Genomic DNA, 12,919 nt, shown 5'->3' with positions numbered 1-12,919 from the left:
TTAATCAATTATCAAGATTAAATTTATTTAATCAATAAAATGTTTCTTCTGTGAAACGTGGACGGGCGGGCCAGTGATTAGTGTGGGCGGCACTGGCCCGGCCAGGCCCACTCCTGCCTACACGCCTGGTATTTACACTCACTGTTTTCCACCATGTCAGTGTATCACCATCCACTGTAATGCCACTTGCTGCCATGTAGGATTCAACCTCCTCTTTGATAATATCAGCAGGAGTCTTGCTGCTAGTGTTGTGACGTTCACGAACAAACCGATTCTATTGAACGGCTCGTTAAAATGAACGATGGGAACCGACTCGCAGCTGGGAACCGTTCTTTTTTTTTTTTTTTTTTTACATCTCTGTGTGTTCATAGCAGTCAACTGAAGCTGCTCCACCGGCCACGTAAGTGGCGTGCACCCGCGCGGGCGTTGTTGTTTTGCACAGCTGGTCTATTTTATTTCCTCAATGTGCCGCTATGCAGCCCTCCAACAGGTAAAAACTACATAGAACAACGGTCTTAATATTTACAATGAATCCATTTCAGACGTTAAAATCTAGTCCACACATATCAAATGAGGTTATAATCAATATTTCAGAATAATTCAAACTCAGATATTAGTGGGATATCTAATTTTATATTATTTTGTTCCAAATCTCACCCCATTATTTCCAAGATAAAATGAGTAACCACCAGGCTGGCTTCTTAAAACTTAATAAATATAAAAATCAGTCAAATGAGCCAGTTTTTTGAACGGCTCTTTGAAAGGAACGGCTCACCAAGATCCGGCTCCCCTCAAAGAGCCATAAATCCCATCTCTACTTGCTGCCCATGTCTTTGCTGGCAAAGATCTCTCCCAGAAGCTCTGCCATCGCCAACTGATTTATCCAAGTTTGCTCCTGTTGGCTCTCCAGCTTGACCCTGCAGAAACAAATTAGTTGATTAATTAATCCTATTATTTATTTCATGTTTCGTAGACATGAAAAATGTGGCAATAACATTTAATAAAAGCCATTATTACTGAAAATAAAAAAATGTATTTAGATGTAAATTTAGCATTTTTAAATAATATTCTTTTTCTGTACATCAAGTGCCCAGACTGCTCACAATCTCAGTGGTGAGGTCACTGTATGTCCTCTAGCGTAGGGCAGGGTCCATGTGAGACAGGGACTTTAAATTGAACCTCATCTCCAGGGCAGTAGATCTGTGAAGGTAGTCCTGTAGAGAAGGGGGTCCGAAAAGAACAAATTAGTTCACAGCAGTTTGCCACAGCAAATGGTGTGAATATCACTGTAAATGTTGAATTTAAATTACATTTTTAAGTTTCTAAATACATTTGCAGAAAAAAATATGTACACATGGTGCTTCCTATTCCTGCTTCCTGCATCGGAGAGACCTCCGTCATTTCGACTGCGAGAAAACAAGTCCAGGCGTGTAAGTTTCTGCTCCACCGCTCGGAACTCTACAGCTGACAGGCAACTTCCTGCACAACTCCATCGCTGCCCAACTGCATTTTGCTGGCTGTGTGGTTTTTCCTCTGTTTTCAGCTTCACTGATGGCCCCTTCAGAGATGAATGAAGCTGCAGAGCTGAGATCCATTAGCGGCTCATCAAAGAACTCCTCCAGCGGCAGACCTGCGCTCCCGGCTGGTGCGCCTTGACCCCTCTGCTGGCCAGCTTCCTCGGACCACAGTTTCACCTATTGCTCTCCCTGATGTCCCCAACAAGCATTGAGGACCCTGGACCGGAGTCTCACCCACCACTTCTCCCGATATCCCCAGGCCCTCTGTGGCCCCGTTTATACGTACCCGGTTATTTTTAAAAACGGAGACATTAACCATCGTTTGCACCCTCCGTTTACATGCAAACAGAGAAAATGCCCCTGAAAACGATGCTTTTTAAAAACTCCGGCCAGGGTGGAGATTTTGGAAAACTCTGTTTTCACGTTTGCGTGTAAACAGAGAAAAACAGAGATTTGGATAGTCGACGTCAGACTCTGACGTCTAACCTTAACCATATTACATAACTTAATAAAATAAATAAATAATAATAATGATAAAATTGAATGCAGACTGATGTGTTCATTGTAAAACATTTATTTATTGATGTAACGTTAAATGGGGTGATTTCTGTACAGAGTCCCGAGGCTGGGTTGCTCTTCTGTCCAGTAACAGTTAACACACATGAAGCTTCACTTTTCATTCAAACAAACTGCTACTGCCACCATTGTTAGATTTCATCAATGAGACCAACATTTATCTCCTCAAAATAATTTAACCAGCCGGTGGTAAACCTCTAAAAACCTGCGGGTAAGTTAATTAGCCATCGTTTTGATCCCGGGAGGACGACAGAGGCTGGCCGACCGAGCAGCATTGCAGAGCGGACACTGTCTCTGTGATGTCCCGGTCGTTGCTCCACAGGTGGAGCTTCACTTCTCCCGAAAAAAAAAAAAGCTTCACCTCCCCGAGAAACATCGGAGCAAACTTCTAAACAGCCGTCATTTGGATAAACTGGCCGTATATTTGGCATCTAAACAGTTACTTTCTCGCATGAAAAAATATTAAAACTTTACACACAAGGAGGGCAAGTGACGTTGTTGTTGTTGTTGCTGTTGCTATCAGGTTGCTATGCGGGATCATGTGCGGGATTCTGATTGGCTGACGTGGGCTTGAGCTTCTCGCTACACTGCCACCTACAGGTTTGGCATGCTCTTGACGGCATATATACACGGGTTAGTGTGCTCTAGTGTAAACGAAACGTTTTCTGAAAACGGACTGGTGTGCATGCAGTGTTTTTTATAAACGGAGAGGGGGAAATGTCCGTTTATGAAAATAGCCGGGCACGTGTAAACGCAGTCTTTATCTCACTCTCCCTCCTGTTGCTATAGGCTACAAGTGCTGCTCCCTCACCCTCTATGACCCACCGGATGTTGACATTGCGCTCTCTAACTTCTTCTCCCCGCTCGCTGAGCCTGAGCTGCCTGGTCCTGCCACTCTGCAGGGAACGAACCTGGCCCAGTCCACATCAAGAAAGCGCTAAGCACCTGCCACCTCCACCTCTCATTGTCCTGTTCCCCAACAGCCCCTGGCGGCAAGCATCCTCGCCTGTAACCCGCGGAGCCCGTGTCAGCACCGGTGTCCCCTGCTCCTCCACAAGAGCCACCTCTCACTCAACCTGCGCGTCATCAATTGGTCATCTCCTGAGTTCAAAGCTTGCAGTCTACGATGACAACCTTGGCACAGAACGACCACAGATTTTTAACAAGGCATGCTACAGCATCCTCCGTCCTTCCGCTGGCCCTGTAGACAAACTGATGTGGGTCCAGCAGTGGACTGACTACTGGCAGGATGATGTGGAGGATTAGTTTTTCCAGACATTTCATGATAATGGAGCTTAGTGCAAGTTGGTGATTTGGTTCAGAGTGGCGTGGTTTCTTTACTTTATGGAAGGCTTGTTCAGTGTTCATTGTGCTGAATTCCTGCACAGAGACCTGCAGCAGCCCTACAATTCACTAACACCTACAAATATCTGGATATCTGGCTTGATAGCTCCTTCTCCTTTGCCATACACATCAACACTCTGCTCTCTTAAGTTAGATCCAGGATTGGGTTCATGTACCATAATAAATCATCACTCTCCAAAACACTTACTTCAAGTCCTTCCAAGCCTGGTCTCCAGTGATGTTATCTATAGAATTGCTTCCAAATACCTTTTCAATAAATTAGACACCATCTATCATACTGCCATCCTGAATGATTGGTACCAGTTTATCTACAAAACCGTAATCAGCAAAACCCCTGTCTATCTTCGCTCTCTACTCAACTTCCATAACAATGACTGCAGTCTACGCTCCAGTAACCTCTTAAACCTGCTCAGTCCTAGAAATCGTACCTCCTTTGGCTGTCTTTCATTTCAGTTTGCAGCTCCTAATGACTGGAACCACCTCCTCCTTCACGCACTTGCTGCATTCAATCATTAAGGACCACTGGTCCTGTTATACATTTTTTGAGATTGGTTTTATACAATGTACATCTAAACTGTATTTACTTGAATGTTTAATTGTTTTACTTTTTTTGTATTGTATTGTAAATTATGCATTTGTATTTGCTATGTTCAGTGCCTTTGGCCCAGATCATCACTGTCAATGAGAACTTGTTCACAATTAATTTACCTGGATAAATAAAGGTTACTACTACATTTGTCACAAATTCAAACTACATCTACAAAAGTGAAGGGGTTTGAATGGTTTCTGAAATGACTTCATTCTCTCTGTTGAGTTAGAGGGGTAGCCCCTTGAAAATGGGAAAGGATCCAACAGGAGGATAACCCCAATTTGTGTTACCCAGAAGTGAGACACTTTAAAATGAACAGCAAGTAGGTACATGTGCTTCTAGCAAAGGTCCAAGCAATGCTGTCATGACCTTTCTGAAAAAGCGAGATATCAAGTTCATCCTTATTTATGGGTTAGAAGAGGGTCATTTACTGTGTTTCTTATTGGGCTCTTGGTTTGAGAATTACAAAATGCCATTAACACCAAATATAAACCAATCTTATTTGCACTGATGTTAAAGAAGAGTAAAAGTAAGATGCAATGCTCGAGCCAGTTTTTCTTTTCAAATTTCTGGCCAGCAGCATCAAGATGGTTAGAGACAGAAACATGGGAGAGACTCAGCCTCAGTCCAGTCTGACCTAGACTCAGATGAAGAGTTGCAAGCCATGAACAATATCATGATGTCATAATGTTGCATTACAAACAATGACAATGAATGAGGCCCCTGAGAAAAGAACTGTGACTATATAACATTTCAACAAAAGGAGACATCTTCTTTGTTGGATATCAACTGCCAATAAAGACACAAGAGAGTAAAGAGAAGGGCAGATGAACCAGAGGACTCAGAGAGCAGGTGTTAATGAATGACAATATACAGTATAATGACAATCTTGTTATTTCTGTTTGTGACATCTACTTTCATTGAGCATATTGATTATCTTTTATGTTTGTTCTTTCAGAAGGATGGAAAACTACACTTACAACAGCCTCACTTTGCAGCTGGAGGGGTTGAATGTGTCAAAGGACTCTGTCTACCCTGTCTTTCTCTTCTTGTTCTTCTCCTATTTGTTTATAATGTTTGCGAATATTGGCATCGTTATTCTAGTTTTTATTGACAAGAACCTTCACCAGCCGATGTATCTACTTTTTTGCAACCTGCCATTCAATGACATTCTTGGAAACTCTATTATGGTGCCTCGTTTGCTCATAGACATGCTGCGTCCTCCCTCTGAACGTCTCATCAGTTTTTATGAGTGTGTTGTCCAAGCTTTTACCTCACACATGTTTGGTACTACCACTAATACAGTGCTCATGGTTATGGCCTTTGATAGATATGTGGCCATCTGTAATCCCCTGCGTTATGCCTCCATAATGACCAACAAGATGGTGATCAATCTGACAGTTTCTGCCTGGGGAGTGGCCTTTGTTCTGGTCGGGATTCTGCTGGGTCTGACCATAAGACTGAACCGATGCAGGACTATGATCACAAATCCTTACTGTGACAATGCCTCTCTGTTCAAACTGTCCTGTGAGAGTGTGTTCATTAATAATGTCTATGGCCTCACTTTCACTGTGGTCCTGTTTACAGGGTCTATAGGCAGCATGGTCCTCACTTATACCAAGATCACTGTTGTTTGTTTGACCAGTAAGAACAAGTCTCTGAACAGTAAAGCCTTAAAGACCTGTAGTACTCACCTGGTTGTGTTTCTGATTATGGTGTTTAGTGGAATGTCACTCATTGCTCTGCATCGATTCCCAGAGTACACAGAATACAGGAAACTCAGCAGCATTTTGTTTCACATCATCCCCGGCAGCCTCAACCCAATCATTTACGGTGTGCAGTCCAAGGAGATACGAAAATTCTTGACAAAGTTGTTTGAGCCCAAGAAAACTTTGCTATTACAATAAACACTGATTTTTATATTGGATTTTTTCTCTCCTGCAGAAATACTATAACCAAAGCGTAAATTATGTCACTGTGAATTGAGTTGATCTGATCTGATTTGGCTGAAGAACTTGATTGGACATTAAATGCATAGAAAGATAATGAGATTTATTTCTTGGGAGATTAAAATATCGACTGGAATATGCCCTTTAAAGAGAAGTTAATGTCAATAACTAACGCAAGTAACTTAGTGCAAATGGTTGATAAACCGACAAGAATATGAATGAGGAGAGATGGAACTAAAGTTCAACTCTTATTGATCATATATTTACAAATAGGAGTAATTCATGTTCCAATTCACTATCGATTCCAGTCGGGTGTAGTGACCACAATTTGGTGGTGCTTGTCCGGAAAGCAAAGGTTCCAAAAGTGGGGCCTAAAGTAATAGTTAAGAGATTAATGAGTAATTTTTCTGATAGGTCCTTTTAAGATGATGTCGAAAACATGTCTTGGGAATGTGTATTACATGAGGACAATCCAGATAATGCACTTCGAATTTTTATGGAATCATTGTGTAGTGTAATTGAGAAACATGCACCACTTCAAAAACACACTGTCAGGAGTTGTAAATCACCCTGGATAGATGAAGAATTAAGACAACTCATTAAACACAGGGAGGATGCAAAAAAGGTAGCAGTAGCATCATGTTATAAGTCAGACTGGCAAGTGTATTAGAAAATGCGAAATTATGTGACAATAGTCAACAGAAAGAAAAATTAATGAGTTGTTGGACTGTGTATTTGATGAGTTTGATGGGGAAAACCAAAAAAAACCCATGAGCGTCCATAGAGAGCTCTTGTCCCTGCCCAGCCATTCTAAAAATAGCTTGCACCGACAAATAAGGGTAACTAACCTACTGCTATGATTATGGCAATGGGCCAATTTGTCAAAATGTTTAACTATCCCTTTAACTGGGAGCAATGGAACATTGTCCTAAAAAGTAATTCTTGAGCCAACAGCACCTGAAATCTATAACAAATCAATGTTGTTTCACCTCAAAATACTCAAAGTATGTGACAAGGTAGACATGTGTAACAATAAAGGGGTCACTATTTGAAATTATTACACGGCATGCTGCTCTCTGATTGGTCCATCGCTGCGTTCTATGGTCCGTTATTTCTGTATAACAGACCGTCATCAAGTATAACAGACTGTTGCGAGGGATGCCGCTTTGATCAGGGGTAAAAATTAAACAAGGTAAAAATGTAGCATAGCCACGGGAGAAATCCTGCTTAGTTCCTCTTTAAGACATGCTTTCTTTCAAACTGTGCCTGAAAATCGGCAGTACGGCATCAACACAGCACCAACACGACAGTAACATGCCTGGTTAGAAAATAAAACACTGCACCAAAATTCAAACTAGTGTCTTCTTCGGCGCATAATCTTTCTCCACATGTCTGTCACACTTTTGCGCTTCCTGCTAGAGTGCCCCCCAGCGGACGTTAGCCAGAAAAAATCTATAAATTAACCGCATTGTTGTATAGGCCGCAGGGTTCAAATCGTGTAAAGAAAGTAGCAGCTTATAGTCCAGAATTTACGGCAATATTGATTTCTCAGAGCAACATGATTAAAGGGACTAAAGGGAATGTAACCTTCTTGGCCCTGCCCTTAATCTTAGCAGAGGGAGAAGTTGCCGCCAGGTGGGACATAAACTGCAGTGTAGCAACATACTGCCCTCTGTCTTCCTGCTCTTCTCCACCTTATTTGAGCAGAACATGCTAGGCTTGTTCAACATGTGGAATCCAACGTGTCCCTTTGAATGAAAATGAAATCTTTATTTTGAGGATGTTATATACTGTCTGTATATATATATATTTATTACACGGCTCTATTGAATGCTGCTCTCTGATTGGTCCATCGCTGCGTTCTGTGGTCCATTATTTCTGAATAATGACCGTTGTCAAGTATAACAGACCGTTGCTAGGGACAGCGCTCTGATCAGCGCAGTACAGAAAAGAGAAACTATGCAGGATATTTACCATGTTTCATTTTTACCGTCATTAAATAGCTTCGGACTAATTGTGATGTTAGATAATGACTTGTAACCTCATAACAAGGAGAGTGGAGGCTCCTTTCACATCGTGGCTGGAAACCACACCTGCTGATCAGAGCCTCTGACCTGGTGTCACAGCTCTCGTCTCGTCGGCACCGCGACTCCGCAATACAAACGCACCCCGTAAACAGTAAAGTTAATCTCTTGTTTATTACAGATACGACTACACACAATACACACACCGTAACACGTGTATGGTAATCCATCAATCCACTGATTGATTATCAAAGGCTTCAAATGCACGAACGGGAGGAGGCTCAGGAAAACAGCGGCCGTGACCGGGCATGCAGAAATGATGCAATTAAAAATCGATGAACGTTGTATTTTGATCAACATTATGTTTCAAATTAATTATTTTACTCGTAAACCGTGTAATAAGCGGGATAATGTATAGTTAGTCGGTTGTTATGGAGAAATAAACCCCTTCATGAAGTATGAAACCCCTCCGCTTCCATACTTCCTGACGGGGTTTATTTCTCCATAACAACCGACCAACTATACATTATCCCTTACACATATACACACACCCATACAGTATATATATACGGACTACATGTAACAGCGTTACGTAATCAGGATACAAAAAATAGGTAACTGCAGTGGACCCAGACCCTGGGCCTTCAATAGGACCATGTAGCAATAAAAAATTAAACATAGCAATAGCCAGAGCCTTGTCACATGGATGGTCGGGAACTAGTCAGTCCGGCTGGGTGACAACAAACCGAGGGAAACATAGACGCAATAAGCCCGTGTTGGCCCACCAACCCCTTCACGTCTCCAACAGCTTTTCCCCACTCAGCGACACACCCGCTGAGAACGTAACTCAACATGTCGACTCTGTTGCTCACAGCCCCGCTGTGAAGTCGGCATTAGTCATTGGCAGCTCCATTTTACGGTACGTGAAGGTAGAGAAACCAGCGAGCATAAAGTGCATCCCCGGGGCCAGAGCGGGCGACGTTGAGGCTAATCTGAAGCTGCTGGCATGTAAACGTAAGGTTAAATACAGTAAGATTGTAATCCATGTCGGCGGTAATGACACCCGGCTTCGCCAGTCGGAGTTAACTAAGGTTAATATGGCTTCGGTGTGCAACTTTGCAAAGACAATGTCGGACTCCGTAATTTTCTCTGGCCCGCTGCCCAACCTAGTGAGTGACGATATGTTTAGTCGCATGCGTTCATTCCATCGCTGGATGTCTAGGTGGTGCTTAGATAACGACGTGGCTTACATAGATAACTGGACCTCCTTCTGGGGAAAGACTGGTCTGATTCGGAGAGATGGCGTCCATCCTACTCTGGATGGCGCATCTCTCCTATCTAGGAACATAGGGCACTTTATTAGCCGTGCTAATCCCTGACAAGCACCCAGAGTTCAGACCAGCAGGCAGAGCCGCAGTTTAACACGCCCCTCTGCTGGGTCCCTCTTGTTGTCACCCACCCAGCCTATAGAAACTGTGTCTGCCTCGAGGCTGTCTAAGCCTAAACCCGAATCTAGAGGAGTTGTTTATAGCAACTTAGTTAAAATCAAAACCACTGCTCCAGCAAGCCAAACTAATAGAACTATTAAATGTGGTTTGCTCAACATTCGTTCTCTCCCATCCAAGTCTCTCCTAGTGAATGACTTAATTACAAGTCACCATATTGACATATTAACACTAACTGAGACCTGGTTGCAGCAAGATGAATATGTTAGTTTGAATGAATCTACCCCTCCTAGTTACATTAACTGTCATGTGCCTCGTAACACAGGCCGAGGAGGAGGAGTGGCTGCTATTTATCAGTCAAATCTGATTATCAACCCTAGACATAATAGTTCATATAATACATTTGAAAGCCTTACTGTCAGCCTCTCTCACCCAGACTGGAAAGCAGAAAAACCACTCTTACAACAGTAGTGTATCGTCCTCCTGCACCTTATTCTGAGTTTCTAGAAGAATTCCCTGACTTTCTGTCAAATTTAGCAATGAGCTCAGACAAAGTCATTATAGTAGGTGACTTTAACATTCATGTGGACGTCGATAATGATTGTCTGGCTACTGCCTTCAAGTCACTTTTGGATTCAGTCGGCTTCTCTCAGAGGGTAAACAAACCCACTCACACTTTTAATCATATCCTTGACTTAGTACTTACTTATGGAATAGAAGCTGACCATGTCACAGTTCTTCCTCAGAACCCCGTCTTGTCCGACCATTCTTTAATAACATTTGAATTTACTTTAACAAATTATATCCTACCTGGGAAAAAATCCCGCTACAGTAGATGTCTATCCGACACTGCTGTTTCTAGATTTAAAGAGCTTATTCCAGCAGAGCTTGCTGCCACATCCTGTAACCATATTATGGGCAGTGATGCTGACTTCACCACATTCTGTAACCATATTATGGGCAGTTATGCTGGTTTCACCCCCACACAGGTGGACTATCTTGTGGATAGCACTGCAGCAGCACTCCTTGGAACACTTGATGCTGTAGCTCCCCTGAAAAAGAAAGTTATCAATCAGAAAAGAATAGCTCCCTGGTACAGCCCAAACTTGCGCGCTTTGAAACAGAAGACCAGACAGCTGGAAAGGAAAACACATTCCAGCCAACATGAGGAAGACCGCCAAGCCTGGAAGGATAGTTTATTAATATATAAAAAAGAACTCCGTAATGCTAGAAGCAATTACTATTCATCTCTAATAGAAAAGAATAAGAACAACCCCAGGTTCCTTTTCAACACTGTGGCCAGGCTAACCAAGAACCATAGTGTTGTTGAGCCATCCATCCCTCCAACTCTCAGCAGCAACGACTTCCTAACTTTCTTTACCGAAAAGATAATTAATATTAGAACAAAAATTGCTAGTAATGGACCACAGATTACGGTACCCATAGAAGCACCTCCCAGACCTGGTTCACACTTGGACAGCTTCTCTCCCATCGACCTGTTAGACTTAACTTCTGCAATTACTTCTTCCAAGTCAGCCACATGTCTGCTGGATCCAGTTCCGACAAGACTACTTAAGGATGTCTTCCCCTTAATTAACATTTCTTTTCTGAACCAAATCAATCTTTCCTTAGCCACAGGCTACGTGCCACAGGCCTTCAAGGTGGCTGTCATTAACCCTTTACTTAAAAAACCTTCTCTTGACCCAGATGTCCTAGCCAACTATCGGCCTATATCCAACCTTCCTTACATCTCTAAGATCCTTGAGAAGATTGTCCTGGAGCAGCTACATGAACATCTGCACAGCAACGTGCTCTTTGAAGCTTTCCAATCTGGATTCAGAGAACACCATAGCACTGAAACAGCACTGGTCAAAGTCTCTAATGATCTTCTTATAGCTTCAGACAGAGGTCTCGTCTCTGTTCTTGTACTTTTGGACCTCAGTGCTGCATTTGACACCATCGACCACAGCATCCTGCTGCAGAGACTAGATCATGAAATAGGGATTAAAGGAACTGCCCTAAAATGGTTTAAGTCATACTTATCTGACAGGTTTCAATTTGTTAATGTTAATAACGACCACTCAGAGTATAGCAGAGTTACGTATGGTGTACCGCAGGGTTCAGTCTTAGGGCCAATCCTCTTCATTCTTTACATGCTCCCATTAGGTGGCATCATCCGGAAGCACTCAATCAATTTTCACTGTTATGCTGATGATACGCAACTCCACTTGTCCATGGAGCCAGATGACAGAAGCCGCCTCATCAATCTGCAAGACTGTCTGAAAGACATTAGATCCTGGATGTCCTCTAACTTCTTGCTACTGAATTCAGATAAAACTGAGGTTATTGTGTTTGGACCTAAACATCTCAGGGACACTTTCTCTAATCAGATCGCTACTTTAGATGGTATCACCCTGACCCCGAGTACAACCGCGAGGAACCTTGGAGTCATTTTTGACCAGGACCTTTCCTTTAGCTCCCACATAAAGCACGTGACTAGGACCGCCTTCTTCCATCTGCGCAGTATCACTAAGATTAGGAATATCCTCTCCCAGAGTGATGCTGAGAAACTAGTACATGCATTTATCACTTCTAGGCTAGACTACTGCAACTCTCTCCTGTCAGGATGTCCGAAAAACTCTCTAAAGAGTCTCCAGCTGGTCCAGAATGCCGCAGCAAGGGTTTTGACAGGAGTTAGGAAGAGAGAGCACATCTCTCCCACCTTAGCTTCTCTCCACTGGCTTCCTGTAGGATTTAGAATAGACTTCAAAAGCCTTCTGCTGACTTATAAGGCTCTTAATGATAAAGCTCCAACCTATCTGAAAGAACTAATCATTCCTTACTGTCCTACCAGAGCACTTCGCTCCCAGAACGCAGGTCTGTTAGTGACTCCCAGTATCTCTAAAAACAGACTGGGAGGTAGAGCCTTCAGTTACCGGGCTCCTTTACTGTGGAACCAGCTCTCTCCATGGGTCAAAGAGGCAGACACTCTAACTACATTTAAGTCTAGACTGAAGACCTTCCTTTATGACAGGGCTTTTAGTTAGGGCTGGTTCAGGTAGCTCTGAACCATTTTATAGCTACGCTGCTATAGGCTTAGACTGCTGGGGACACATCTGGTTACACAGAGCCCTCTCCTCTCCTCTCCTCTCCTCTCCTCAGTATATTTTTGAACTGTCATTTTCTGTTGTACTTTGTAGTTTGGCCTTGGTGTCTCGCACTCTCTCTGTGTTTCCACAGATCCACCGGAGCTCCATCTCTCTGCACCAGCCGCCGCCTGCATCGCCCCCCTCCCTCCCCTTCCCCTGCTGTTAGACCGGCCTCCCCTTCCTCCCATGGACCAGTCTGCCACCCAGTCCTCCCATCGAGCTGACCGGCCCCCCCCCCCCGCCCCCTCCCCTCACCAGAGACTGCCTTCATCAACTCCTGCTAACATTTCCATATTTCGCACATT

The 12,919-nt window shown here is 43.2% G+C and overlaps 2 protein-coding genes across 2 annotated transcripts; both read left to right on the top strand.

Moving 5' to 3' along the window:
* The first annotated feature begins 5,000 nt into the window (after nucleotides 1-5,000).
* On the top strand, nucleotides 5,001-5,954 carry LOC146975051 (olfactory receptor 8G17-like). Its single transcript, XM_085796910.1, has one exon. It carries the CDS (start codon nucleotides 5,010-5,012, stop codon nucleotides 5,952-5,954), a length of 945 nt encoding a protein of 314 aa, XP_085653036.1. The 5' UTR covers nucleotides 5,001-5,009.
* A 1,600-nt stretch (nucleotides 5,955-7,554) lies between these two features.
* LOC146975050 (uncharacterized) lies at nucleotides 7,555-9,681 on the top strand. Its single transcript, XM_085798888.1, has 2 exons — nucleotides 7,555-7,631; nucleotides 8,742-9,681. The coding sequence occupies exons 1-2, from the start codon at nucleotides 7,555-7,557 to the stop codon at nucleotides 9,397-9,399; spliced, it is 735 nt and encodes a 244-aa protein (XP_085655014.1). The 3' UTR covers nucleotides 9,400-9,681.
* The last annotated feature ends 3,238 nt before the right edge of the window (nucleotides 9,682-12,919 follow it).

This window comes from Trachurus japonicus, chromosome 14 (assembly GCF_045865225.1).
Source record: "Trachurus japonicus isolate A0001 chromosome 14, Traja_1.0".
Classification (NCBI taxonomy): Eukaryota; Metazoa; Chordata; class Actinopteri; order Carangiformes; family Carangidae; genus Trachurus; species Trachurus japonicus.
This window is presented reverse-complemented; position numbering and strand designations above follow the sequence as displayed.

Excerpts from the sequence above, each read along its gene's own strand:
- LOC146975051 (XM_085796910.1), top strand. The coding sequence starts at position 5,010 with ATGGAAAACTACACTTACAACAGCCTCACTTTGCAGCTGGAGGGGTTG.
- LOC146975050 (XM_085798888.1), top strand. The coding sequence starts at position 7,555 with ATGATTAAAGGGACTAAAGGGAATGTAACCTTCTTGGCCCTGCCCTTA. Across the intron at positions 7,632-8,741 it reads GAGGGAGAAGTTGCCGCCAG|TCAGTCCGGCTGGGTGACAA; the intron begins GTGGGACATAAA and ends GTCGGGAACTAG.